General features: G+C 44.2%; 1 protein-coding gene across 1 annotated transcript in view; it reads left to right on the top strand.

The window, feature by feature from the left end:
• XPNPEP1 (X-prolyl aminopeptidase 1) overlaps positions 1 to 22401 on the top strand; it is a 31397-nt gene extending 8996 nt beyond the window's left edge. The window contains exons 3-20 of the mRNA XM_086752168.1: positions 802 to 865; positions 2594 to 2698; positions 2992 to 3084; positions 3806 to 3949; positions 4319 to 4414; positions 6646 to 6727; positions 7689 to 7899; positions 11344 to 11433; positions 12770 to 12820; positions 13953 to 14011; positions 14702 to 14779; positions 15319 to 15390; positions 16706 to 16766; positions 17611 to 17680; positions 18879 to 19052; positions 19923 to 19999; positions 20685 to 20783; positions 21840 to 22401. Coding sequence (XP_086608294.1) covers positions 802 to 865; positions 2594 to 2698; positions 2992 to 3084; positions 3806 to 3949; positions 4319 to 4414; positions 6646 to 6727; positions 7689 to 7899; positions 11344 to 11433; positions 12770 to 12820; positions 13953 to 14011; positions 14702 to 14779; positions 15319 to 15390; positions 16706 to 16766; positions 17611 to 17680; positions 18879 to 19052; positions 19923 to 19999; positions 20685 to 20783; positions 21840 to 21968 — 1755 coding nt within the window. The 3' untranslated portion in view covers positions 21969 to 22401. The remainder of the gene's footprint in view (positions 1 to 801; positions 866 to 2593; positions 2699 to 2991; positions 3085 to 3805; positions 3950 to 4318; positions 4415 to 6645; positions 6728 to 7688; positions 7900 to 11343; positions 11434 to 12769; positions 12821 to 13952; positions 14012 to 14701; positions 14780 to 15318; positions 15391 to 16705; positions 16767 to 17610; positions 17681 to 18878; positions 19053 to 19922; positions 20000 to 20684; positions 20784 to 21839) is intronic.
• Positions 22402 to 26993: the final 4592 nt, after the last annotated feature.

Genomic DNA, 26993 nt, shown 5'->3' with positions numbered 1-26993 from the left:
ATGGTGTGTGGGCCATTTCAAGGTATAGTTGTTCTTTTCATTTTGGCAGCTCCTGTGGATGTCAGATATCTGTACATACTTGAGCTCTTTTGTAATGCTGTTGACAGATGTGTCTACAGATGTGATGGTTTTGGGATGAGGATGGACTAGTAGTCTTTGATTCCCTCTCAACCACCAAACTGTAGTCTGGTGGTTTCTGCTGCAGTTGGGTTTTGAGTAGGCAAGGAAGACGTGAGAGGATCAGCATCTGATTATGAAAGGTCCTAAGAGTTAAAGTTTTTACAGTTTTACCACCTGGATGATTTTCTTTCAATGTCGTTGTTGTGGAAAAGAAAGTCTTAAAGGAATTCTTCTAAATGCCAGTGAGGGGACTTCACTGGAGATAGTGAATTTTACAGACTTTATGCGCTGATTAGTCTTGTCTCCAAGATCAAGGGGTGCTTCTGGTTTCTCTTCCTTTCACATTGCAGCTTCAAAGGCAGCATTTGTTTGTTGCCCAAAGGGGAGGCTGAGTGTGAAATAAACATCTGCAGACTCTGAAACACTTCAGTGTTTACAGACGTTTGTGGGAGAAAAGTGCTGCAGCTTAAAAAAAAAACCAAAACAGTTGGACATAAATACAATATAATCACAGATGATTAAATGTTCCAGTGGAGTGGAGCCCAGGATTTTTTAACTCGTTTCTTTCTCTCTATGGCGTCCTTTAGGAGAAAAAGCTTATCGAAGTATTTGTTATCAGCTGATTCCCCCCCCCCCCCCCCCCCGCTGCTATAAATAATTGCTGCCTCTTTTGTTTTCTAGAGTGAGTACATTGCACCCTGTGATTGCAGACGGGCGTTCATCTCTGGATTTGATGGCTCTGCAGGTACCTTTCCAGAACTTAGGTTCTTGCTAATGTACATAATTCCCCTGTAAAGAAATAGTCTCATTCATGGCATAGAGGCAGGATGGAAAAGGAAACCTATCCAGCTTGTTTGGACTGTTTTCTTCCCATTTCAGCGTCTGCAGAGTTATGTCTTGGCTGACCACTGGAATTATGTAATATCAGTGCAATAACAAGTTTTCAGAAAATGTTTGACCCCTGAATGAACCTCTTGTAAAGTAAAATCCTGTTAACTCTTTAACGTGGTGCTTGTAACCTATGGTCATTTCCTTTGATGTGCAGCCAGTACGAACAGATTTTTACATTGCCCGTTTGGGTTAGGTGAATAATAGATGGACTTAAGCTAGCCCTTCTATTTAAACAGAGCCAGGGCCAGAAATGCTGCATTTGGAAACAGAATGCTGTGGAAAAGTTTGCTTATCTTGCCGAGACAGGATGTTTTCTTGGCTGTAGGATAGGTCTGTGTTTCAAGAGACCTAGTTTTTACCCTAGCTGTACCCTAAGTTCTGCAACTTACTCTGGTGTGTGATTGTTGGAAAGTCACTTCAGTCTGTTGAGGTATTTCCCCCCCACCCAATTGAAAATGATTTAATAAATGCTGCTTTCTATTTTTTTGGAGGGTCCATTCATCAGTTCCTATGAACTACTCTGGGACATCATGTGGAAGGTGATAAATCCAGGGCTCTGGGCTGCTGTTAATGGATAACATGAATCCTGTGTTAATTTCACGCCTTCTGCATAGCCTCTTCATAACCTTCCTCTATTTTGGGCTCTTGTTATGTACTTGGAAGGTCCGTGTTCCCTGCCCAGTGCTCGGCAAATCAGTGAGGTTACATGCAGGGGCTCACCTTGTGCTTCTTCCTTCATGTTTTCAGGCTAAAGCAGCTTAAAATGGGGTTTGTGTTAGGGGAGTTCGGTAGAAGACAATGAATTCATATTTGGAAACTCTGCTCTGCTAATCTGGGCTTGAATTTCTGGTGACAGAGAGTATGATCAAGATGCAGAGACTCAAAGGACTTGGATTCAGTTTCTGTTTCTGCCTTGGTTTTTTATTTTTAATCACCTAGGGCGAGGCAGTTAGAGTGGCTTGGTGAGATGTCACTGCCCCTCAGCTGTCTGCTTGCATCCCGCCATCCGGAGTCAGTGGAATGGGACAGATACTGAAACCAACAGAAGTTTATGTTCGTATTTCCTGTTCAGCCATCTCTGCTAGAGCTGTAACATTTGGAAAAGGGGTGCAGCTGACAGCTGGGAGTGATACCCACGTCTGCTAGCCTAGTAGCAGTTGTTTCTTGTGGATGGCCAGAGCCCAGGCGTCCTCTCTGTAAGAAGATGAGATGGAGTCTGGGGATGTACAGTATATGTTACTGTGACAACAGCCAAGTGGAAACCACAGTCTCTGTTACAGAAGGTTTGGAAAGCCCCATTTACCCAGTTCTGCTGACTGGCTGAGATATGCTTAAGTTGAATTCTTCTGAGGCAATCCATTAAGCTGCATCCTTGTACATACTGTCTATCGTAGCATTTGGAAGGTCATAATGCAGGGGAAACAGTGAGTATCTCCACTGAAACTGACCTAACTTTTGAACAGTGAGCAGAGCTGCCTTTTGGGGAATCGAGGTGCATTTCAAACACTCCCCTTGCTGTCTGTGTCTCTGCATGGTGGCTGCCCACCTCTAAATCACTGCATCTTTCTGCCTTCCTGCCTAGGTACTGCCATAGTAACTGAACAGCATGCAGCCATGTGGACAGATGGACGCTACTTCCTGCAGGCTGCACATCAAATGGATAACAACTGGACTCTCATGAAAATGGGTATGTAAGAGGCTGGGTTACTGCTCCACGGATAAACAGAGAACAATCACAAGCTATTTGGTCACTTTGCATATGTTGCAGCTGGGCTGTAGGGATACTCCATCATGCAGGATTTTAGGGACATCTTGGATACACTGCTGCTCCTACTTCAGTATCCTGTGCCCATGGGTCTAGACTTTCATGAGTAGATGTATCTGATGCATTAGCTTGGACTTTTTGGGTAGTGTGGAAGTGCTTCAATATGACATCTTCTTTGAACCTCTTTTATTTATTTATTTTTAAAATCCATGTAGGTCTGAAAGATACACCAACTCAGGAAGATTGGCTAGTGAGTGTCCTTCCAGAAGGCTCGAAGGTGGGAGTGGACCCTTTCATTATTCCGGCTGGTTGGTTTTACTTTATTTTATAACTCTGGGTTGGGCAACTAGATTTTGCTTCCTCGCTTCTCTGCCTAAGCTATTGTGTGATGGTATGTAGCTAGCCATGTTTCAGCTCAGATGGGGTGGTGGATTGAACTGTCATGCAAAACAAGTTGGATTTTGGTTTTAGGCATGTATCACAAGAGCTCCACAGCAGTGCATTGACTCCAAACCAGAAGGGATGAGAACTACTCCCTGGGCTTACAGTGACCTTACCTGAAAAGCAGAGTCCTGATCCACCTCCTTTTGTCTGTACTGTGGCTTGTCATGGGTACTTCAGTACAAACTTGCTGAATGCCTTGGCCAGCATGTGAGCCAGAACACCCAGGCAAAACTCATGCTGCTGCTACTGCTTGGTGGTCTTGGCATCTCTGCAGCGGTCCCTGTAGGAAGCACATTCCTAGAGAGATACCATTTGTATTGGGTGAATGAGTATCCATCTACTCATGCTTCAGAACATGAGGCCCAATCCAAAGGTCACTGGAGGCAAGGGCAGGCTTTTACTTGAATCAGATGGGCTAAGGATCAGTCTTGTGGCTGTTTGGAATCCCGTCTCATCTAGCTTGGATCTAGCATGATTCTGCACTGGGATAGAGCCTCTGTGGTGGCCCCTTCCTTTGAAGGGGCCATCGTTCAACCAGTGTGTGTTCTTTAAAGCCATCCCTCTTGACTCTTTTCCCTTTTGCAGACCAGTGGAAGAGGATGTCCAAAGCCTTGAGAAGTGCTGGCCATGACCTAGTGCCTGTCAAAGAAAACCTAATCGATACAATCTGGACAGACTGTCCTCAGCGCCCCTGCAAGCCTCTCATCACGCTCGACCTGAGTTACACAGGTGAGAACCTTAATTCCCAATAGACAAGGACTGTTCCTACTGCCCGATCCCCCTTTGCTTTCCTCTTAAAAAGTAGTGAGAAAAACACTACTGCGGGGCAATGTGATACACTATTAATAGGTCAAGAAGGTGATTGGACCTCAGCTAATGGCCCCTTCGCCCTCAAAACTTGGAATAACCGTTTGCTGAAAGCTAGATAACTACAAAATTAATCCATGGATGTCTGGAGGGCAATGTGTTTGAGATAGGAGTGAGGAGCACAAGCACAGTGTGTTTTGGGTACCTCCAAAATCCAGTGTGTTGGTCTGTGTTTGTGTCATCATCCCCAGTAAAGTTGGTGACTGTAGCTTTTCATATTGTATTTTGCAGGGGTCAGCTGGAGAGACAAAATTGTAGCACTCCGTTCAAAAATGGCTGAGAGGAGAGTCCTGTGGTTTGTGGTAACAGCCTTGGATGAAGTAGCATGTAAGTCTTTGCATCTCCTTTCTCAGTTCTTTCTACAAAATAAGTGTCCTTCCTGTCTTGGAAAGGAAGAACTGTGCCAGGATGAGAGGCACTTAGGACAGCCAACGTGTTTGTTAGAGGTCAGTTATCTTGTATCAAGTGCAGTGGCGATAACAGATCACAAACAGTGAGCCTGTGTTTCTACACAGTGCCTTATTACACTAGTGCAGTTCCTGAGTACGTTTCTGGCCTAGGAAATGCAGCAAATCACCACCTTTGAAAAACAGCCGAGGCAAAGGGAAAGGAAGGTTGTATATAAAGCCTGAACAGATTGAAGGCAGAAAAAAAAAGACCTGTGAGATTTTCTGGATGTAAAATATCCTGATGCTGCTTCACCCTATGAGAAGATGGAGACTGTTTTCTGCTGTGGAGGCTAGGCTATAAACAAAGCAATGCAACATGTGGCTCTGTATACATAAGGCAAGGGCAGGGTACATGGCATTCACAGTAATCTTCCTAATTGTCATGACTGTTTAAGTCGGTCTCTACCTCTCCAGTGTTTTGCAAGTGCTTTGGTTAAAACAAGTAAGTCAGGGTTCAACTTGTATTTCCAGATCATTTCAACCCAGGGTCCCACTAGAGAGTCCTCTCCATGTTTGGGGCCCCAGGATGACTCGATCTCCACACCCTGGCTTGCAGCCCGGTGTGTAGGATGGGAGAATGGCCAGAAACAGCAGTTGTTTCCCCAGGACTGTTGTTTCTAGTGCTGTGTATCCTTTGTGCAGAAATCACCAGTGCACAGACTAATGCAGTGGAAACACAGCCCTGGCAGGATGTGAGTGCTGCTAATGCCTGTGCCCCGTGTCTGATCTGAAAAGGTAGAAATGAAGGCGCTGTGTTCCTAGCTCCAGCACTGCCAGCACAGTGTCTCTGGTGCTGGGTGAAGCCAGCTTGCTAAGGTCTGTGGGCTCTCCTGGATCTGGGACACTGAGCAAAGAGCTTGCTTCATGAAAGAAGTACTTCTGAGAGTGCTAAATATGACTCCTCCCTGGGGAGGCCTGCATGAGCAGAGATTGCCTTTTCAGGCGCATCTCCAATTAAATTAATGATAAATTAGTGCCCTGAGGTGGTTTCAGATTAAATGTCTCCAGCAAAGCCAAGCTTGGTTATGAATCGAGGGTTTTAAGAAGGACCAGAGGAGGTCATGAGAGAAGCTTATTGCTGGGTGCCTGGTTGATTTCCTATCCTAAAGGTGGAAGAGGGAGAAGTTGTCTTTAATTTATCTAATTCAATTCATTGTATTAAACTCCAAACAAATTTCTGGGGACAGAGAGAGAGCCACATAGGAGGCTGTTGCCGCCTTACTGCATTGGGAGTCAGCTGAGTGAGGAAGTTTGTACCCTTGCAGTAAAGAGTTCTTTGTGGCTCTTTCCTGCTTTCAAGTGACCTACTCCTTCCCTGGGGAGAATCAAACTCTATTTTTACTCTGGTGGCAGAATTTGCACAGTTCAATGAGTACAGTGCTGGGTTTTGATTTAGGACGTCTTGGTTCTTTTCCCAGCTGTCCTGCTGGCTGGCCTTATTGCCTTGAGTAACTCATTTCAGCTGATTGGATACCCTGGGGTTTTTATTTGACCCTACAATCAGGAGTTTGGAGAAGCTGAACATCTACTTCCCCACTTGGCTTTGCCTGGAGTTGTGCAGGATAAAACCTTTGTGAAAAAGCCCTAAGATTATGCAGTCTGAATCTGAGCTGTTGGAGGCACCCAAATGAGAGGCCTTTTCGGAGTATTTTAGTCTTGCCTGTTGTGTCTCCCTCTTCCCTCGAGTATCAAAAGAAGGATTGGAATGAAATGGTAACTTGTAACTTTGAAGTCTGCTGGCTGTTGGGAAGTGAGCTTTTATTGCATTGCACAGACCAGAAGGGGCAGACGCTAGGTTTTTTTCCATGTGTCCTTGTCTTTTGTGCCTGTACTTGCTTTCTTCCGAGCCAGCCCTCCTTTAGAACTTAAACCCCAATTTCCTTGCCCGATGGAAGTGTTTAAACTGCAGTTCTGGTGCCATCTCCTGGCAAAAACTTAGGATTGCCGGAAAAGCAGCAAGATGTGGGGCAGCTGGGTGGGAGCTGGACCCACGGCCTCCACTGGTGACGACTTATTGCTTGACTGTGTTTTGCTGAGATTATTTTTGGCTTTTTCTAATGTTGCAAAAGATGAACCAGGACTGTGATTCTTGGCGTTCTTATTTTCCAGGGCTTTTCAACCTCCGAGGCTCTGATGTTGAGTACAATCCTGTGTTTTTTGCATACGCCGTCATAGGAATGAACACAATCAGGTGCTTGTATTCCCCTCTTCTGTCCCCCAAGATGCATTTTTCTGTGGGAGAACTGTTCTAGCAAAGCATTTGTCTTTTCAAAACGCCTACGCTCAGGCACTTTAGTGTCCTTTCTAAGCACTTTTATCTTCAATGTTAATTACTCTTCTTCCCTGATCAGAGCTAGAGAAGCAGCCAACAGCTGTGCTGTGCTCCTCAGCACCTTGGCTGACTTGCTGGGTGACCTTGGGCATGATGGCTGACCCCTCTGTCTGTCACCCTGAGATAACACAGAGGGCCCTCGAAGCCATGGGTGAAATGTGGGTAACAGCCAATGCTGGCCTGGACATTGGAAGACTTTTCTCTAATGTCGTTGATGAGTCACTTCAAAACTGCAGGGACTGTGTAGAAAAGTTTCAGGGCTGCCTTATGACAGCAGACATCTTTCCTGTGACTGCCCCATATAAGGAGCCTCAGCAAGCACAAGTCTCTTAGAGGCATCTCCAAGCTGCTAGCTAGGTGCATCTGATGTAAAACTTAGCCGGGTGAGTACAGGTTGCATGTGAAAGTTGAGCTGAACTTTCCCATTCAGTGAAAGTGAGAACAATGTGGTACTTAGAACTACAGTAGCTTTTCCATTTCCAGATATTGCCCTTAAAAATTAAGAGAGTGGCTTTTATTTGCCTCCGTTACTCTCTCCTGCTTGAAGCGCGGTGATGGGATGCAGCCATTTTGGATGTGTCCTACAAACAAAAATGCTGTCAGCTCCTTTCCTCTCAGCAGGGTATACCTCTTAATTTCAAAGGAGGATTTAAACTGTGTGAAGGCCAGTGGTTAAAACAATATAGGACAAAGTGTAGTGTGTAATTAACGATCTCCTTTCTCCCTGAAATGTCACCAGAATGGTTTCTTCTTCCCTCCTTTACTCCAACCACTGTCAGATGTGGTCCCACCTATCTGCTCTGTCTGATTTGTTTCTCAGGCTCTTCATTGATGGTGACCGGATGATGGATCCAGCTGTGAGGGAGCACTTACAGCTTGACTCCACCCTTGAGCCTGAGTTCAAAATCCAGGTGATGCCCTACGGATCTATCCTGTCAGAGCTACAGGCTGTTGGTGCAGGCCTCTCACCTAAGGAGAAGGTGTGGCTCAGTGACAAAGCCAGCTATGCTCTGACTGAGGCCATTCCCAAGGTTAGTGGCCCTTGCAAGGGAAAATACTTTTATCACCTCTGCTCAGCATGGTCAGGAACGGTGTTAATGAGGGCAGCTGGCCTCAGCTTCCCCTCTGCAAAGTGTGATGCAGGCTGGAGCTTGTGCAGAAGGGATCCAGCCATGCTGAGGTATCGAGGGGTTGCTAATCCTGGGGTTGTTCTCTCTGGAGCTGCCCTTCCAACTTGCTAAGCCGATTTACCCAAAGAATTGTCAGCTTAAGATAAGACAAGTACAGTGAGAGAGGGAGCAGGGTGAACTCGGGTCATTCTGCCCATGGCTGGAGCATCAGCCTTATGTGGACCAGCAGTAAGAGCTGGAAACTTGCAGAAACTGAAGCAAGGAAGTTGAGCATGAATTTTAGGAGGGTGCATTGGGCTTGTTCTGAGTCTCTGAAGATGGTTCCCCATATTTATTTCAATGGCTTGAGGATATCAGGCAATATGTGATGTCTGGTACCAAAGACAGAAGGCATGGAGGAACAGAGTTGTTGCAGCAGGGAACCTTGTGAGAACATGGATAACCTGCAGGCACTGATTGTCCATGCAGTGAGTGCATCTGTTGAGGGACAGTTGTAGCATCAGAATAATTCCTGTACAGCTGTACTTACTTTATCTTACCCTTGTACTTGAACTTGGCTGTTTGGGAGTCCTGCAGTCCACCTAATATTCCAGTAGTCATGAAAGGAGATACTTGGGGAAGGACACAGTAGCAACTACGAGCAAATTAGCTGATTTCCATGCATCTTGTGTACATCTCTTGTTTGCTAGAGATTACATTCTCTAGAATGCCATGCAGTTCACAGAGATATCTAGTATCTGACAGATACCGCGAGTAAATATGGCTGGGAGTCAGAGACCTGGAGGTATTTTCCAGGTTTTGCCTTGGAAGACCTGACCTGCTGAACAGAATCTGTACTTGTGCTGGATTACTAAACAGTCCAGGCTTCCCACCTGAGAATTGCAGGGCTCAGGTGAAGGAGTTGCTGAAGGAAGAACTAAATTGTAAAAGTGTTTGGCTGCAAGTCTGCATTCACCCACCACCAGGTTTCTGCCTCCACCAGGCAGGCAGATATCTCCTGCCTGTTTCATGTACTGCATAGTTGTGCTGCAGGTGTATACAGGAATTTTACTAGTGGTCTCAGCTTTGTGTCTTCTAAAAGACAAAATCCCAAGAGCAGGGCCTGTTTGTGTATCACCAGGCTGCCACAGTTTGATATTGGCACAAATCTGTGCCGATCTCCAGCTCTCATGGCCAAAATAGCAGGAACCATGCATTATTTTTCTCCAGTGCTGACATTCACTTGTATACCTTAATAGCTTCGTTGCACTTGGTGCATCAGAACAGATGGTAAAACCAAACAGAACTGGAAAGTTTTGTTGCTTTAAACATATCCCTTCAATACAGGATGCGGCACTCTGTGCCTCTGTACTGACTTGAGAGAAAGGTGCACTTTGCCTTGTGTGGGTTTTTTTAATTTTAAAAACCAACAAGACATGTTTATGAGCAAGATAGACTGGGTTTTTTTTGCTCCTGCCCAGGGTTAAATCTTCTGACACCATCAATCCATTTCTGGGTGCAAATGGACTCTTAATATACAATACTGACATTTTGCCCACTCTCTTTCGTTCAGGGTAGCAGAAAGCGTAGAGTCTATGGAGCATTCAGGATAAATTGTTGCTCGTTTGACTTCAAAGTACAATCCTGCTTGTTGTATTGTAGTTGGATATAATGGACTAACCTCACTTTGGGTAAGTTGCTGTAGATGATTTACGCAGAGCACCCATATGGAGAAGTACAGCAGGTCTGACCTAGATTAAGGAATGTAATGTGTCGTAGTTACATTATTTACCCCTTTAGCACGGGAAGTTTTGTCTGGTAATGAGTCATTACAGTGCTACATGCTACATGAGAGAGTCCCTGCCTCAAGGAGCTCTGTGCAATAGAAAGCAGGAGAGGAAGGACTTGATAGAAGGAAGAAATTTTTTACAATGAGGGTGGTGGAACACTGGAACAGGTTGCCCAGAGAGGTGGTGGATGCCCCATCCCTGGAAACATTCAAGGCCAGGTTGGATGGGGCTCTGAGCAACCAGATCTGGTTGGAGATGTCCCTGCTTCTTGCAAAGGGGGTTGGACTAGATGACCTTTAAAGGTCTCTTCCAACCCAAACTGTTCTATGATGCTATGATTCTATGAGGACTAAAATGTCTTGATTAAAAACCACTTAGAGAGCCACTGAAGTTTTGTTCTGACTCTACTAAAAGGACTTTCCTGACTTTCTGGTGGCTTCTTCAGTACTTTAGTTTCTGTATTATGTAGTGTAATTGTCTTGCCATTTTTCAGAATTTGGAAACTGTAAGCATGTAGGATTTGTGTGAAATTGGTCTTTGCTGAGGGTCTACCAGGACTTTACCATTAATTTGAGTGGTGTTTATTTGTATGCTGGTGCATTGAGAATAGGAAAACAGCATGTTGCTTGGGCTGTGCTTGTGTAGGTGCTCATCCCGTCTCCTGATATATAATGGGTAGAACAGAGAGCTATGGGGCAAAAGACTTTGTTTCTTCTTCTGATGCCAAGTGTGATGAGGCTTGGGCAAGTTACCTCAGCTGATGAATTTCTGAAGACGTACTGAGAACCAGCCAAGTATTCCTGCTAATCTAAGGACAGCTGATATTTGAGGAAGTGCACAGTGGTAAGGGATCTAGTTCTCCATACCGAGCCACCTTGACCAGGCACAGGAAAGCTTTGTCTCAAACCGCAGATGTAACCTTCTCTCAGAAGTGGACAGCAGGTAAAGCTCAGGTTTGCAAAGGCCTTTCCTGTTTCTTGGGCTCTTGATGTGTTTGTTAGAGGTTCTGATCATTAGAACAGGTGATGCTCAGTGCTGGAGGAGCCAGACCCTTGGGGGCCCCTCCAGGTTCAACTCCAGTGCTTGGTACCTGGGCAGGGTACGCTTTGCTCCCTGCTGCCTGAGGGTAAGAGTGACTTTTTAGGTCTGTTTGCACAGCCCAAGTTTCAGCTGAGTCCCTGGGATTGGTGTTTGTCGTTGGCTGTCTCTGGGCCTTTAGGGTACAGCAGTAACAGGAAACCCATAGCTCAGACATTGATATAGATGGTATTTAGGATATCCAGGTCTTCACCCTGCTTTATGACAAGCTGTTGACACTTTAGTTCCTTGGATTTCCCTGTGGTTGTTCTTCCTTCAGTCAGGGACTGTTTCTCCTCTTTTTTTTTTTTTTTTTTTTTTTTTTTTTTTTTTTTTTTTTCCCCCCAGCACACTTAGCTGACTACTGGCAACCAATATCTCACAGCTCTGAAGGTGAGAGAGACTGTCAAAGTACAAATTGTGGCCAGCCTGAGTTATTAGACCTGCAGGATTATGTAGTCTGACTAATCCACAAGTAATCCCTGTCCTTCTGCTGCAGGCTTACCGATACCTAACCCCATATACCCCCATCTGCATTGCCAAAGCTGTGAAGAACACATCGGAAACAGAAGGCATGAGAAGAGCACATGTAAGTGAAGCCTTGAGAGCCTTCTTGCACATGGCAGGAGGTTTGCTTTATGTTTAGGGAAAGAAATTACATTTTCCTTTCAGTTTTAGTCTTTTGGGTTAAAAAGCAAATAAGAATTTGGATGGCAGGATAAAAATGTTTTTCTCTCAGATATTGTCTGTTGTTGAAGCAGGTTTTTTGTGTTTAGCATTCTCTTGGAGTGAAGAACCTTTGTAATAGTGTGAGGAACCAATCTTGCTCTGTTGGAGAATGATGCAGACTTGAGAAGTGTTGTTTAGGGTATGGGCCCTCAAAGGGATGTTCTCTCCTCTTTGCTAGTTCTGTTGTGTTTCTCAGTGGAGTCTTCAAATTGTTATCACTTGAATAAACACAGCCTAAAGAACACAGAGAAATTCTTTGACACATGGTGCAAAACACCGGCCAAGATGTTTAGAAGCAGCTGGTGTCCTCTAAGCACTCTGTTTTTGTGTCATCATCATGACACTCTGCAAATGAGGCTTATTTCCCAGGAAGCTTCATATTTTCAAGCAAAGAAGCTGTCTGTGAAACAGTTTAATCATGGGGCTGAAGTTTTCTCTTGTTTATTTCCTGTTAATTTTCCAGCAGCAGTTTTCACAACAGGAAAAATGTGCCAGTTAAAGCAGGACTGGCAGTTCTGGACTTGTCCCATATTTTCTGTCAGTTTCTTGGGAACTGCTACTTTCCATTTCAATGCTTTTCTTTCCCTATTGGTTAAAGGGAAGTAAAAATAGTTGTACTGAGCAGACACACTTTGTCACCTGCCACCTGAGGACAAAACTGTGCCTTGCTTTTGTATACTTGTCTCCTGCTTCTTGCCCCTGCATGCTGCAAGCATGTAGAAAAAAGCAAGAAAGAAAAATGGGAGTCATCAGGCAAGAGAGAAGCCAGAAGCTGTGTGGCAGAGTCTATGTGGTTCCTGTGTGCCCGAAGGGCATGTTCCCCTGTCGCATTGCCAGATGTGTTGTGTGGTTACTTTCTGCAATCTGAAATGCAAGATCTTGTGTGCTGACGTGAAAGAGACTTGAAAGTCATGTGTGGGGTAAAGCCAGTGTTTGCTGAGTTCTTGGTAATTCCTCACAGTAAGATACTTCCCTGCAATAAACCTTTATTAAGGTTTATTTAATTGTCCAGATACATTTCCAGTGCTTGTATTAATTACAGGATACAGAACTTGGAAAGACCTCTTAAATCATCTTGTAGTTTGTGTTCCTGAAACTTGCAGGTGGAATTCTTTTGAATCAAAACCTGTTTATACTGAGGCTTCATAAATACTTTTTCTTCTCAATTCCCTTTTCTTGTGTCTATTTTAACATAGATTAAAGATGCTGTTGCCCTGTGTGAGCTCTTTAACTGGCTGGAGAAAGAGGTAGTATATTAATTTTTTTTTTTAACTTGGAGATTTTATTGGTATGTAAAATTCTTCATTAGCATAAACTTTTTGATAGTTTTTATAGCATCTTTGCTAAAAGTAGGAAAACAATTTTATCTGTTTTTAGGGGGGATTTCAATCATGCTTCCATCCAAGGCTGAATTAATTTTTTTTTAAAACGTATCCCCATTCATTTTACACAGACCAAAGCTGGAGCAGGTGAGAAATTACCTGCAAAGGCTTAATATAGTGTTAATACTGTCTTGTGCTGGTTTGGTACTGTAAATCATGAAATAATATCCAGTTTGGTGCATGCAATACTTTGGAATTGTTCTCATGATCATTACTGTTGTCTGGCAGTATGGACAGATTTGACGTTCATGAATGGAAAGGTGCAGTTGTGCCCACGTGCAGTGAAAATGGGATAAAGACAAATTACTTGTGTTTGCTTCACAGAGTGAAGGTGCAGAGTGCCAGATGTTGCACAGCAGCTTACTAAGCTGTGCTCTTTCTGTGCTACTGCATGTCCGAGTCTATTTACTTTACCTATGGAGATGGCTCGGTGACTTCCAGAAGGTGCCTTTTTACATGTCTGAGTACCTCAAGAAATCTGCCTCAGGGGTTATGAGACCAGCTCTTGTTCCCCTTTGCCAGTTGTCCAGTCTTGGGGAAGTTGTGTCACAACATTTGATTTATCAAATGCCTGAAGTAAAATTGGATGTCCTTTGTTTTTCTTGCAACTGCTTCTATTTCTGATTTAAAAGCATGAAAATGCTGCTAATGCCATGGGCTGTTGGAGAGAACTGTTTAAACATAGTGTAACCTGTCTGTGAAGAGATGTGAGATCTTACCTGTGTACATATCTCAGTTAAGTTAATACTGCACTAACTGCTTCCTAGTCAGGGTTCAGCAATCCTGCTGTGAACATCTCTGCTTTCTGCTTCTCATATGCCCTGCACAGTATTACTAAGTTTGTCTTTGTCTTTACTGAGGAACGAGGACAGAAAACCTGGTAAGAGGCCACATCAAGATTGGGTTTCATAATGCACAGATGAGGCCCAGTGCATAAGCATGTAGCGTTTTCTTTGCTGGTTGGTGTACTAATTCAACCTACATCTTTGTCCACTAGGTTCCAAAGGGAACAGTAACAGAAATAATTGCTGCAGACAAAGCAGAGGAGTTTCGCAGGTAAAAAGTAAATCCCCTGTGAGGATGTTTTCTGGGTGGCATTTTTATCTTTTGTTTTTATTTTATTCTTTAGAAATCCAACTCACTCACAGATATATTTTACTGAGGATAAGCTATTACTACAGGATTTCTTTGAACACTTGAAAGAGTTGGGGAAGAATTGGGCCTCTTGGGAGATACAAGTCCCAACCCACTGGATCTTACCTGCTTTCCTTTTGAGATAGCAATGAGGAGTGCCACAGGTTAGGACACTTAAATACAAGACAGTTGCTTTCTTACCACAGAGGAGTTGATGTAAGAGTTAGATTTCCTTCTCTTCTGATGGAGAGTGAGCACCATTTGTGTTGAGAGATACTCTCATGTGTACATCAACAGGACCTCTAAAAATGCCTTTGAGTAAATAAGTAACAAAAGAGACATTGTTCAGGACACCTCTGTCCTGGGTGGTCTGGGTGCTGAATTTTCTGCTTTTAAGGAAAGGGTAGAGATGGAAAACAGGTTTCCACATGGCTGGGAGGATAGGGCTTGGATCTGTACAATTCTCCTACCCTCATGTGCTTGCCTAGGTAGCTTTCAGGACTAAGGAGAAAGCTGAGATGATGTGAAACGAGAATGGGGCACACCAGGTAGCCCAGGTGCCTGGTGTGCTTTTCTTCTTGTGCTGTAGTGATCACAGTCTTTCTCTTTCAGCCAACAGAAAGACTTTGTTGAATTGAGTTTTGCTACCATATCAAGCACGGGTCCAAATGGAGCCATCATTCACTACAAGTAAGAGAGATACAGCTTCTCCTTTCATCCTTCAGCAAACATGATTGGAACGAGCTATCTGGCTTCTTTGTGGATCACAACAGAATACTCCAGGGAGATGTACTTGCTGTTGATTGCCATCTTGCTTTATTCCACCAGAGCTTCCACACTTACTAAATAAAGATCTCTCCCTGCTGGCAGCATGCATGTATTATGATGCTGATCTGCTCAGCGGCCACAGAAAAGGGCTATTTTGGGGGTAGAAGTCTGGGAAGGATGAGTATGAAGTGCAGGCTGTTCGGAAATATGTCCGGGAACAGATGTTGAAGGTTTTGCTGGAAACAATAATGCTATTCTCTGTACTGTAGTGCTATTTACTGTAGACAAATACACTCCTCAGTATGATCCCTGGCTTATTATTATGTGTAAGATTTCCATCACTGACACAAGAAATCAGAGCTGACACATCCAAGCTTGCACTTAATATGATTTCTGGACTGTAGATGTAGGCTGAAGACCTTAAAACTGTGGAACCAAAACCTTTGTGTTTAACTGAACAGGCCAGTTCCTGAGACCAACAGAACACTATCTGTGAATGAGATCTACCTCCTGGACTCAGGAGCACAGTACAAGTGAGTGGAATGAATGGTGCTGAACTGCTACATTTTCTGCTCCCAGTGACCACCTGCAGGGTCAGCTCACAGTTGCTGTGGCAAGCACGGCAATGTGTGGTTTTGAGCACAGTGCCATTTCACGAAGAGCCTTCTTGTTGTATCCTCTCTGGAGGGAGTTTGTGGGATTCTGAGTATACCCATCCCAGTGGCTGCTTGGGTCTCAGGTGTGTTTCTGAGAAGGCATCTTGTGTGTTGACTCATTCAGTGCTGTTTTGAGAGTGGCATTGAGCGGCTTCAATCTCTGCAGCTGTTTACTGTGGAGCTCTGACTCCGTGGAAAATGAAAGAAGTGATGTTTTTAACCAGTGTAAATAGATGAGAAGTGGCTTGTTCAAAAGATGCAGGACAGACCTGGCTACTCCTTTGAGATGAGCTTTGTCTTTAGACCTATGCCTTTTTGTTATGTCAGTCAGGAAGAACTTTAAAAAAGAACGATACAGACATCTTTTGATAAGATTTTTACAAGGAGATCTTTTTTTTTCCTGCCCTCTGATGGCCTAATCAATGATTTCCTTAGTGCCACTATGAAAAGCAGCCCTTTGAATGCAATGTAAGCTGGACATTAGTCGCACTTAGCACAGCATTGTCCCTGATGAGAAGTTAAACTGTGAGTTCTTTGTGACCATGGCCTGTCTATGCTGGGGAAAAGTGTAGGCACAGGAGTGTTTCAAAGGGAACTCATTATTTCAAGAGCCTCGGTGTTTTTCACAGCAGGCTCAAAATGATATTTGTAGAAGGAACTTAGAGCCAATTTCTGATGTCTCAGACTAACCCTATCCAAATACTGGATACCTTCTAGAAATCTTAACACTATGGAAGGGACACTATTACCCCTTACACTTCCCTTTCCTGAGCTGGTAGCTGTCATTTGTCCCTAAGTATATATTTTTAAGCTGCAAATGAATCATCTTCCATAGTAATAGACTAAATTTGACCTTCTCTGTTCTGTTCTCAATGCTAAACCTCAAATTAGAATCTTTTTTTTTTATGAGCAGTTTAGATTCTAATTTGCGAAGAGCTTTGGTATGCTTATGGATGAAAGGTAGCATTTTGAATTGTACATCATTATTGCTAAATCTGGGACGTGTGTGCAGAATTTTTGAGATTAGGAACTTTGTATCATCAGTCTTGTCTAGCACAGAGCAGATGACTTTACCAATTTATGAGTTTAGTTGGTTTGCTGCAGTTAAAACTGGGTTTTGTGCGCATTCTCACTTTGATCTTTCTTTTTCCCCCGTCCCTTTGCTTCCTCCATCTTTGTTTGCCCCTGGAAGAGATGGTACAACAGATGTGACCAGGACAATGCATTTTGGCACGCCATCAGCCTATGAAAAGGTAAGTTGGCATCACAGTGTGGTTTGCAATCTGACCCTTATTATCAGAGGTACTTAAACAAATGAGTGATGTGCCCTATCACTATATAGTCAAAGTGCTCTATCAAGTTTCATTTATTTAAATATGTGACAGCATTCTGATAAAGATTGAAAAGGAGGCTGTCAGACTTTAGACTTCCAAAATATAAACTAAGCGATTTAGAGAATGACACCTTTCTATCTTAAAATGCACACCTCTCATCTGCAAAGTGACATGTCTGCTCTAAGAAGTAATAACATCAGTGGGCTGAAGGTAAACATTACTGACTTGTCCAACATAGGAGTTAAGAGGATTTAATTTAGTGCAAAGCTCAGTGTCTAATGCAAGGCTGCAGTAGTGGCATGTGTCTAGTGTACCATATAAAAAAACCAGTCTCAGACTTATCTAAGAAGGTCTGTGTTGGAAATTCAGCAATGTAATTTTGTTTGATTTAAATTGCTTCTTTAATTAAAACTAATTTCATCATTATAGTTCACTCAGTGATGAAAATATGCTGTAGGGTATGCTCAGGAATTAAAACTACAGCCACAAAGAAAATCAGTCATGTAGGTCAGGTGAATCCTGCTGCTAAACCTGCAGTCTGAGTTTGTGACACACACTCCATAATTAGTGGAGAAAGATCTTCAGAGTAATTTAAACTCTTTCTGCTCATGGTTTGCTTTGGCATTACCAGCCATAGAAAAGCATGAGCAAGTTTTTCCAAATCCTCTGCAACTTGCTACAAGATGCAGCGTTTCTTTCCATTCCTGGGGAAGACAAAGTCTTGTCTCTCCCTATTTACTTATGGCACACATTTCTTTGACAGGAATGCTTCACCTATGTCCTGAAGGGACATATAGCTGTGAGTGCAGCCATCTTCCCAAATGGAACCAAAGGTAGGTTGGTGAGTTGGAGTGATTTGGCTACAGCAGTGACCTCTGAAGAACCATTTAGTGGTCTGAGAGCAACGTTATTGTTGACAGGTCCAGATGTGTTAGGTAGATGTTGATGTAACTGTGTCTGTTTCCATAACAACATTTTGGATTCTGGATTACTGATGTGTTCTCTCTCGACATCAATCAGTGCAGAAAATTCTGAGGGGAGAAGTCTGAAGGGTGTTCAAAGTGCTCTGGTTCTAGGGTGATAGTGTCTCTCATCAGTCAATGGCACTCTAACACATCTGTGGCCTTGCTGTGTTTGGAGGTTGTCTTTATGTTTTACTCAGGGCCCTATCAAAGGGAGAGGTCACTTTCCAGCTTCAAAAGGACTGGCTAGTTCTCTTCCAGTTAATGTGGAATCTCTTTTATCAGAGAGCAGCATGGGAAAATGACACACAAAGGAGCTGTTTTGATTTTGTGCAGGAGAAGCTGTGGCATACATTCACCCCTGGTGAATTTGTGGCAGAGCTATTTTCTCCCTGATCAGACACCTTAACAAAAATCTCTCTTCTTGGAGTTTTCTCCAGTTCTCATTCTTGGGTAGGTGAGGAAGAAGCAGCTGCGTAGTGGTATGAGAAACCCCAACTGAAACTGGAGGGTGTCTGAAGTTGGACATGCAGGCTTGATGTTCACATGCAGGCAACAGAAATCCTCTGCATTCTGGTTGAAACAACCTGAAATGATTTGCCATCTAGGCAAGAATTAGTTCACCAAATACAATTGGCGAGTCTTCTGCTTTGAGTTGACTTAGTGTACCTTTTAAGAAATGTACTGAATTCTCTGTGGAACATTTAACCATTAGATTCTTTCCTGAAAGCCCCAGTGGGGCAAGCAGCAGTACAATATTTCTGTTGCAGACCATCTTCTGAAGAGCTGTGTAGCATGAGAGAGAGGGGGGCTCTTTAGTTAAGAAAGGGCTTTGTGTCAGACTTGCCAAATCTGCCCTGTAACTTTTAATAAACCAATGACTTGCTTTCTTTGGTTGGTCGTGGAGGTTTTTTGAGGGGATGGTTATGGGATTTTTTGTTTAGTTGATTGAGGTTTTTTTTTGCCTGTTTTCCAGGTTTGAGTCTTCAGTGTGTTTATCAGCATCTCTGAGGAAGCGGGACTTGATAAAATTCTCTCTCCATGTCTGTCTCTTCCCCTTGCCCTACAGGTCACCTTCTAGATTCCTTTGCCCGCTCTGCCTTGTGGGACTGTGGTTTGGATTACCTGCACGGAACAGGACACGGAGTTGGCTCTTTCTTAAATGTGCATGAGGGTCCTTGCGGCATTAGCTACAAAACCTTTGCAGATGAGCCCTTGGAGGCTGGCATGATCGTCTCTGATGGTATTTAGCATTGGTGATTCTCTCTCGTTACTGGGGGAGGGACCAAGCTCCTTAAGAGGCAGAGGGAATAAATTTGACATGTAAAGGAAAGGTGAAACCAAGCTCTGGTCTTCCCTTCTCAGTTTGTTACTTTAATTCTAATTCAAGCTGTCTAGGTAAAGACCCTCTGATTTTAGTTCTTTCACCTCCCATAAAGCATCTTTGCCATTGGGTACTGCAGGCCTGCTTCCTGCTACCTACAGTGCAAACCTCAGCAGAGGTGTGCTGCTGACCAGCCCAGCTCTGGCATGCTTTTTCCCATTCTGCAGTGGAAGAGCTGGCTACAACAAGGTGGACACCAGGCTTTCAGGAGCTAATCATGTTTTTGCTATGGGCTATCTGAGACAGCTGTTAAATCTTTACATGCCTTATTCGTCTAGTAATAAATCAACAGCTTGCTGGGGTTTGAAAGACTTATATTCCTTCAGGGCTGCAGCGTCCTCTCAGGGAGTCAGGGGAGCACTCTCAAAGTGTTTTGGAAAAGGGGTTTCCCACCTACCTTTCATAAAGGGATTAATATTTTCAGAGTTTCTGGTATTTGTAGTGCATGTACTCTGTGCTGTCTCTCAACTTGGAAGGAGACTTTCTGAGCTCGAGGGCTGTCTGTCTTGTTTCCCCTCTCTTTGAGAACTTTTGCTGTCACCTTGCTCAGGGCTTCTATGCAGATTAAGTAGAGTCAGAAATTTGTTTGCCTCCATGGATTCCTGATGTCAAGATTGCTTAGTGACTTCAGTGGACTAAAGCTGTGGAGGGGAAGTTTGGCCATAGGGAATAAGTATTCACACAGTGCAGCTATGTGGCTTCTTAGTTAATTACTGTCTGTTTTTGCAGAGCCTGGCTATTATGAAGATGGTTCCTTTGGGATCAGAATAGAAAACGTCGTCCTTGTGATCCCCACTGAAACCAAGGTGAATGACCTGCTCAAAATGCACCTTTCTCCATGACTCACTAGTTGTAAAACTTGAAGTACTGGAACTTGAGGTGGGACTATGCTGATCTCCAAAACCCTGCTTTGGTGAAGACTGATTCCAAGTCTCCCTTGCTGAGGGGGCACAGAAGATATTGCTGGTTCTGCAGAGTTGCCATAGGTTGAAATGTGTGTGTGTGTGAGAGTTGTTTTAAAATGTGTTCTGTCTGGATGTCAAAGACCAGAAGCATCTTTATTCAGCCCCTTGGAGTCATTGCTGTGGAGCTGGTTGATCTTCTCAATTTGGGATTTTCTTCTCTGATAAAGGGTCCTCAGTCGCAGTAGAAACAAAACTACAGACAGATTTTGACTTTGTAATTGCCAGTCTGTCTGGGTTATACTTTTAGAAATGCCAAACTGAAAATGACCATATAGTCATCAAGATGAGTTCTGTACAGTTGTGACCTGAGACATGGCCTTTAAAAAGTGACCATTGAAAGAAATAACTAAGGTTTATGTTGAGATTCTTTGCCTGAGGTAGAAGAAAAATGTTATTGTAAGTTGATACTCTGTCATCTGAATGTTACATGGGTTGTTCTGTAGTGGGTACATGAACCAAGGAGTAAATGTGATCTGTCTAGAGCTGTTTCTGAGAATTTACAACTTCATTTGTCTTTCTGCTGCAGTACAATTTCAAGAACAGAGGGAGCCTGACTTTTGAACCCTTAACCCTGGTTCCAATCCAGACGAAAATGATTGATGTTAATTTGCTGACACAAAAAGAGGTAAGTGAAACAGTAGATTTGCATTGCCTTGTTTGCAGTAAAACCAGCTTGTTCTGTTCTGTTGACAAGAACCACTGGCCTCTGTTCCATTTCATTGATCCAGAGAGCAATCCTGAGCAATCTGACTTAATTTTAAACTGGATCGAGCTTTGAGTGGGAGGGTCGACTAGGTGAACTCTCCGGAGGTCCTTCTATCTATTCTATGATGAAGGCAGTGAAGACCCTTCCGGTGATGATATTTTGGTAGTCCCCTTGATGTGGTATTTGCTGCTGTCATCTCTTCTCTTTCCTACTCCTACCTTAATTTGCTTCTGTCAGACTATCATGCTGTATCCCCAGAGAGTTATGCTAATGACTGTCCTGTGTTGTTGTCTGTATCTACTTGTGACCAATCCCATTCAGCCACACCACATTCTGCAGTACATATGGACTCTGAGCAGACATCAATGATACCTACACAGCAGCATTTATTTTGTGAATAGCTTCATACTCTAAACTTTCTGTTTAGGTCTCCCACTGCCTTCACCATGCTGTGTTTCATCCTGTTTTTCTACCGTACTCTTTATTTTGCCTCAACCCATCCTTGTTTTCTGAATGATAATCCTATTTGCATTTCCTTTTTCTGAAGAGGACTGTGAAGAGTACCAAAACCGCTGTAAGGTTACCTGATCGGATCAATAGGACAACTTGTGTCTCAGGACTGCATTGTTCAGTTACAAATTTGCAAAGCTATTTACTAGGCTGTGCCAAGTTAGCTGTTCTGACTTGCTTAAGGCAGTGATTTGCAGAGACTTTAAATGCTTGTCAACTGAACTTGAACTAAACCTTGACTTCTCTGAAAACCCAGAATGAATTGCTTCAGTTCTTACCCTCATCAAATTTACAAGTCACTTCCATGTATTAGAGATCTGTCTCTTTAGGGTAGGATCCCATCCCAGCCTAACAGCTCAGTCCCAAAGAGCACGAGGACCTACAAATGTCTTTGGCTGTACATAACTTGTAAGGGACCAACTCTTCTGTGTTTATGCTGAATGTCATACCCTTCCCTTTCCCTAGTGTAACTGGGTGGACGACTACCATCAGAAGTGCAGGGAAGTAATTGGAGCAGAACTGGAGAGGCAAGGCCGGCACGAAGCTCTTCAGTGGCTCATCCGGGAGACGGAGCCTCTTGTCAGAGTGCAGTAGCACCACAGTTGTCTTTGGTGTGTAGAACATCAGGACCGCTTGGTGTCACTATGATCTGCATCTTCTCGGCCCTTGACACCGCTGGGAGAACACTTCAATAAACCTTTGGAAATCAGGAGGGGGATTTCATGTAGTGTTTCTCTCCCCCCAGCATGTGCGGGTAATGTGGGTGTAAGGAGGGTTACGGTCTGAACAGGTTTTTTTGGGGGGTGGGAGGGGAAGGGGTTGAGAATAGAAAGCAAACAAAATAAATAAGTGTGTTGCCTTTGAAACAGGGGTCTTCTTGAAATGGTTCTAAGAGGCAATACTGGAATATTTTATACTGTCTGGTTTTTCACTGTGAAAACTCAGTATTTTTGCATACTTGGCTTCTGGTTGCTAAGATGCTATTCATACAGCAGGACTGATTACTGAATAAAAATTTCCAACCCGCCGTTTACTCTGTCTGCCTTCTCTTGCAGTCAGTGATTTGTTGGGTTTGGCAGCCTGAAGAAGGGCAAGAACCAGATAATCCCACCTTTATGTGTGCATCCAGCTCAGACAGTGAAGAAATATGTATAGGGCTGCCCTGTGCTAGGCACAGGGCAGATGTCTGAAGAGGCCTAACAGAAGCAGCCAGTTCGGCCTGTGCTTTGTGACACATCGTGGAAGGGATGTGGTGACACTCAGCAGAGGCTTATGTGTGCAGAGCACCCAGGCCAGTACTACTTCTGTCTGTTGTTATGACTTACAAGTACTTGTATAACCCCTGGCAGTGCAGGATGTGTGGGCAGTATCATGGAATTACAGCTCTTCCTGGACACAAAGCAATTATTAAGTTAAAAAAATGCATACAATGGACAAAAGGCCTCTGCAACTTCGGTTCACTATCAGCCTGGCCTTGGCCACCAGGAACCGTGCTCTGGATCGCCAGGCAGTGCACAAAGACATCTAGTGGTAAAGTGAGCTGCTGCAAGGTAAGACGCAAGTGCGAGACCTTCTCTGCTCTGTGGTCTTCTGAAAATCACTGTGTGTAGGTGCACCAAAGCATTGTCCATAATGTTAAATGATGGGGTAAGAATATATTTAATAAAAGAAGGAATCATTCTTAACATTTACACTGGAAGTGTTTTAGTCAAAGTCATGTTCAGTATTGGATCTAAAAACAGCAATGGGATAACAACAGCTTGGATTCCTCATATTTTAAAGAAAATATCTATGCAAAGGGAAATGTTGGTATACATAGTTTTCTTCCCCCCACCCCCTAAGAAATTCTGAGGGAAATATTAATCTTCCTTAAATTGCATGAAATGAGTATTTCCCTCAAGAGTTCTGTATCATGTTCAGTATCATGTAGCCAAGCAGAAAAGGACTGGGAAGAGAAATGAAGTTGCCTGGCCTCCTAGCCATGTTATCCAAGAAGCAAAAGTGGAACAAGTGCTTTAAAAGACCATTTTCACACGCTGGCCTCTGCAGTTAGGTGTATATATATTTAAATATCCAAGTGGTTTCCCACCACCACCTGGAAATACTAGCTTTCATCTCAGCTGGGAAACCCGGCTCACACATCAACCAGTCCGTGCTGTCTCAGGAGTGTGTGCTATCGACTGAAACAGATCAGGGAAAACGTTCCTACCAAAGGTGACGATGTAGGTACTGACTGTGCCGCAGGATCAAAGGACAAGCAAGGGATCTCTGAACAGGTTGTACTGTGACAAATTGTGATTTTCTCAGCAAAATCGATGTGCGGGCAGTGAGGCTGAACGATCGGGAAGTTGTCAGCCGAACGCCACAGCCTCAGCTGTCTGGGAGGGAGACCTGTGAGGCAGGAAAGCAGCTGCTCTCCTGGGTGATGGCGGAAGTTCAAGCAGAAAACTGTGCCAGTCGGTGGAGACCCACTGGGGGGCTGCACTGCTGGCCACAGATGTTCCCAAGAATGGTGTCCTGGATGTCCTGGCAAAGACCCAGCCTGGGTAGGTGTCTCCAAGTGTTTCCCATGGGAAGGGAGAAAAGGAAGATTTCTGCCAAACAGTGAAACACAACAGCCGAGGAACCTTTTGTCCTCTTGAACCAAAGCTGCTGTGGTTGTCTCAGGCACTTCAGTGGGGAGAGGGGACATGGCACTGAAAGAAATTTGCTAAATTTGAGTGGCCTTACTACACCTTTTCACCATCTTGATTCCCTCTTTACAGTCAGGAACCAATCATCCCACCCAGAGCTCTTGGCCTGTTCCTGTCCCACTGTCTCCTCCAGCGCACAGGGACAGAGGTGGGGCAATCCAGACTTGCCTTCTCCTGTAGGCACCAGCCCAGGGAGCCTCATCAGATACCTCCTGCCCTTCACTGCCAAGCTCATCCCTCCATGCTGCCTCAACCCTGTGGGCTTTTGTTGCAGGGATGCTGCCACTGTGTTTTGGTCACAGCTTGGAGATCTTCACCCCTTTCTCGGATTTGGCACCTCAGCAGAGGGAGATGGGGTATTTGGTGGGGCAGGGGCTGGCTGACACGCATTCCTAACTCTAAGGCATTTTTTTCTCTCCCTATTCACTTCTTGAAAACACAACTACATTTTATACCATTTCCTGTCTGAGCTTCAGTTTTCTCATGGAAGTCAAACTTGGCTTATTTTTATTTTCTTCTTTTTTCAGGTTTTGATTTATTCTGTCAGTGCCTGCTATCCCTGACTGGTCTCTCTCTTCCCCTCTCCTGGCAGAAGGAAAAAATTAAAGAAGAGAGGAGCAACGAAAAGAATAAATGGAAACCAAGTTTCTGTCAGGTTTGGGTTTTATTTTTGTATGACTGCCATCCACAGAAATGACCATAAAATTATACAGCTCAAGTGAAAATCATGGTTTTATTTGATTTTTTTTTAAATATTTTCTTTCCATAAAGACTTTTTTCGTTGTTGTTGTAAGAAGGAAGGGATATTTTCAATAACAACATGCCTAATGGGCTATTTCAAGCCATTCAGTTTTGCAGTATTTTTAACCCAGTGCTGCAAAGCCCCTTTCTGCTGGGATAAGCCCCTCCAGTCCTGTCACTGCATTCAACTCAGGACCTCAGCGGGTGGCTGTGCTTCACCACCACCACCTGATCCTATTTCCTATTTCTACCCATGGGATGGGACTTATGCAAACCATACCCAAGGTCCGTGTGGCCACTGATTAATGTCACCAGAGCACTTCTTTGACTGTCCCCTGCCCAGCTCTTTGGTCAGGTTTGTGCTGGAAATCTCCAGCTATGCTGTTACTGTGTTTAGGGGCTCTGAAATTCTTTGTTTCCCTTGGAATAAAAATGTTACAGCAGGAGACAGACCCTACTTCTCAGTGTGGAAAATCCACATCGGGCTTACAGTTCAGCCAGGAAGGGTGAAGTGTATGTTGCCAATGCGCCTGTTGGTATACAAGGCTTTTGAGGCAAACAGACCATTTCTGTTTGAGCAGAAGGATTCATATTCATTCAGCAACAGCTACAAATGCTCCTTCCCTCTGTAATCCAGGTGACTGCTTGACTTCTCCACTGTCACCTCTCCTTCCTCAGTCTGAGGGTATTACCTTAAGTGTGTCTGACAGCAGTAAATCCATTTGTTTTTTAACTTAAACGACTATGAAACCCATTCCTTTCCACGATAGCTATTGGAGCAAGTTTTGATTTACCCCAGCCCAGCCTTAGAGAGAAAAAGAAACCTGTGAACGCCGTTGCTGATGACCTCCTCGGCAAACCCATCGAACCAGTCTGCCATTCAGGCTGCGCACAGTGAAATACTTACCTGGTAAAGATAAGGCTAGGTGCATTGTGGAGCATGGTCACTTATTCCCGTGGTTCCTTCAGCAGATAATGACAGTGAGAGCCAAGTGGTTGGAGCAGCCAATTATTAAAGCTCTCCTGCGGATCAGGAGATGACAGCTTTCCTTTGCCATCTCTCTTCTCCGTCACATGGGGCACTGTGGGGATCTCCTCTGGGCAGTGCGTGGCTGGGGACAGCATGGAGCACACCCGTGTTTTGGAGGATGCTGATGAAAGGCTGAAAGAGGCTCCTCAGCATTCAGGAGACTGCCTAAAACACGCCTGCATGCTGGCATCTGGTACCCAGGGAGACCCTGTCTTTGCCCAACACCATCTCCTTTTTGCACTCAGTGGGGGTCACTCAGCCGCTGGTGCTAAGGATTACTGACATTTATTTTTGCTGACTTGTAGCAGTTCACATCTCATTCCCAGAGTCCTCTTTTTGGGAAGAAACTGCAGGCCTCGGCATCTGGCGGAGGTGTCTGGAGATCAGGAGTTAAATAAATTGCCTGGTGTCACTGCCCTCAGCTTGTTTTACATGATTAGGACAAAACTCCCCATGGCTTTGAATGTAATAAGAAAAAAAAATTAAACAAGAACCTCTGGAGGGTAGAAATATGAACTGGGTTAGTGCTTAATTAAGTTGCCTATTAACAGTTGTGTAGTGGCCTGGAAGAATTTTAATGTACCAATTAAAGCAAGGAGCTATCTCCTCGGCTTTCCACCACCTCTGGGGACGCTGTCAACAACAGGGAGCTTGCAGATCAAGTGCTGTTTATTTTGCTTCTGCCAGCTTGTTAAAATTGTTCTAAATTTGGGATGTGGCGGATGCCCATGGATGTGTTTGCTTCTGTGAGGCAGTGGAGTGACATCTGTCTGATGAAGATTAACATGGGAAAGAAATGAGATCATGATGTCATCTGACCCCATAAAACCCATCCCGTTCCTTACAGTTTCTCTGCGTCGTGTGAAAGAGGGGGTTTGGCAGCTGCAGAGCGGCTCCACTCTGATGGTGGGGTGCGTTGGTTTGGCGCATACAGCCTGAATAGACTGGGTGGGCTCGCAGAGTGCATTTGGAAGGGACATCCTGAGTTATCCTGCCTGTTTTCTGGCTGTCCCACCACCGTGTCACACCGCCCTTCAGAGGCTTGCCTGGCTCCATCATAAGCTGCAGGGATGGGGGACCCCTCCAAATCCACCTTGTGTGAGGTGGTCAGAGAGCATGGCTGCTCTGATGACTAGCAACCTTCTGATTTACAGC

This window comes from Chlamydotis macqueenii, chromosome 7, assembly GCF_036417535.1.
Source record: "Chlamydotis macqueenii isolate bChlMac1 chromosome 7, bChlMac1.mat, whole genome shotgun sequence".
In the NCBI taxonomy this organism is placed as follows: Eukaryota; Metazoa; Chordata; class Aves; order Otidiformes; family Otididae; genus Chlamydotis; species Chlamydotis macqueenii.
This window is presented reverse-complemented; position numbering and strand designations above follow the sequence as displayed.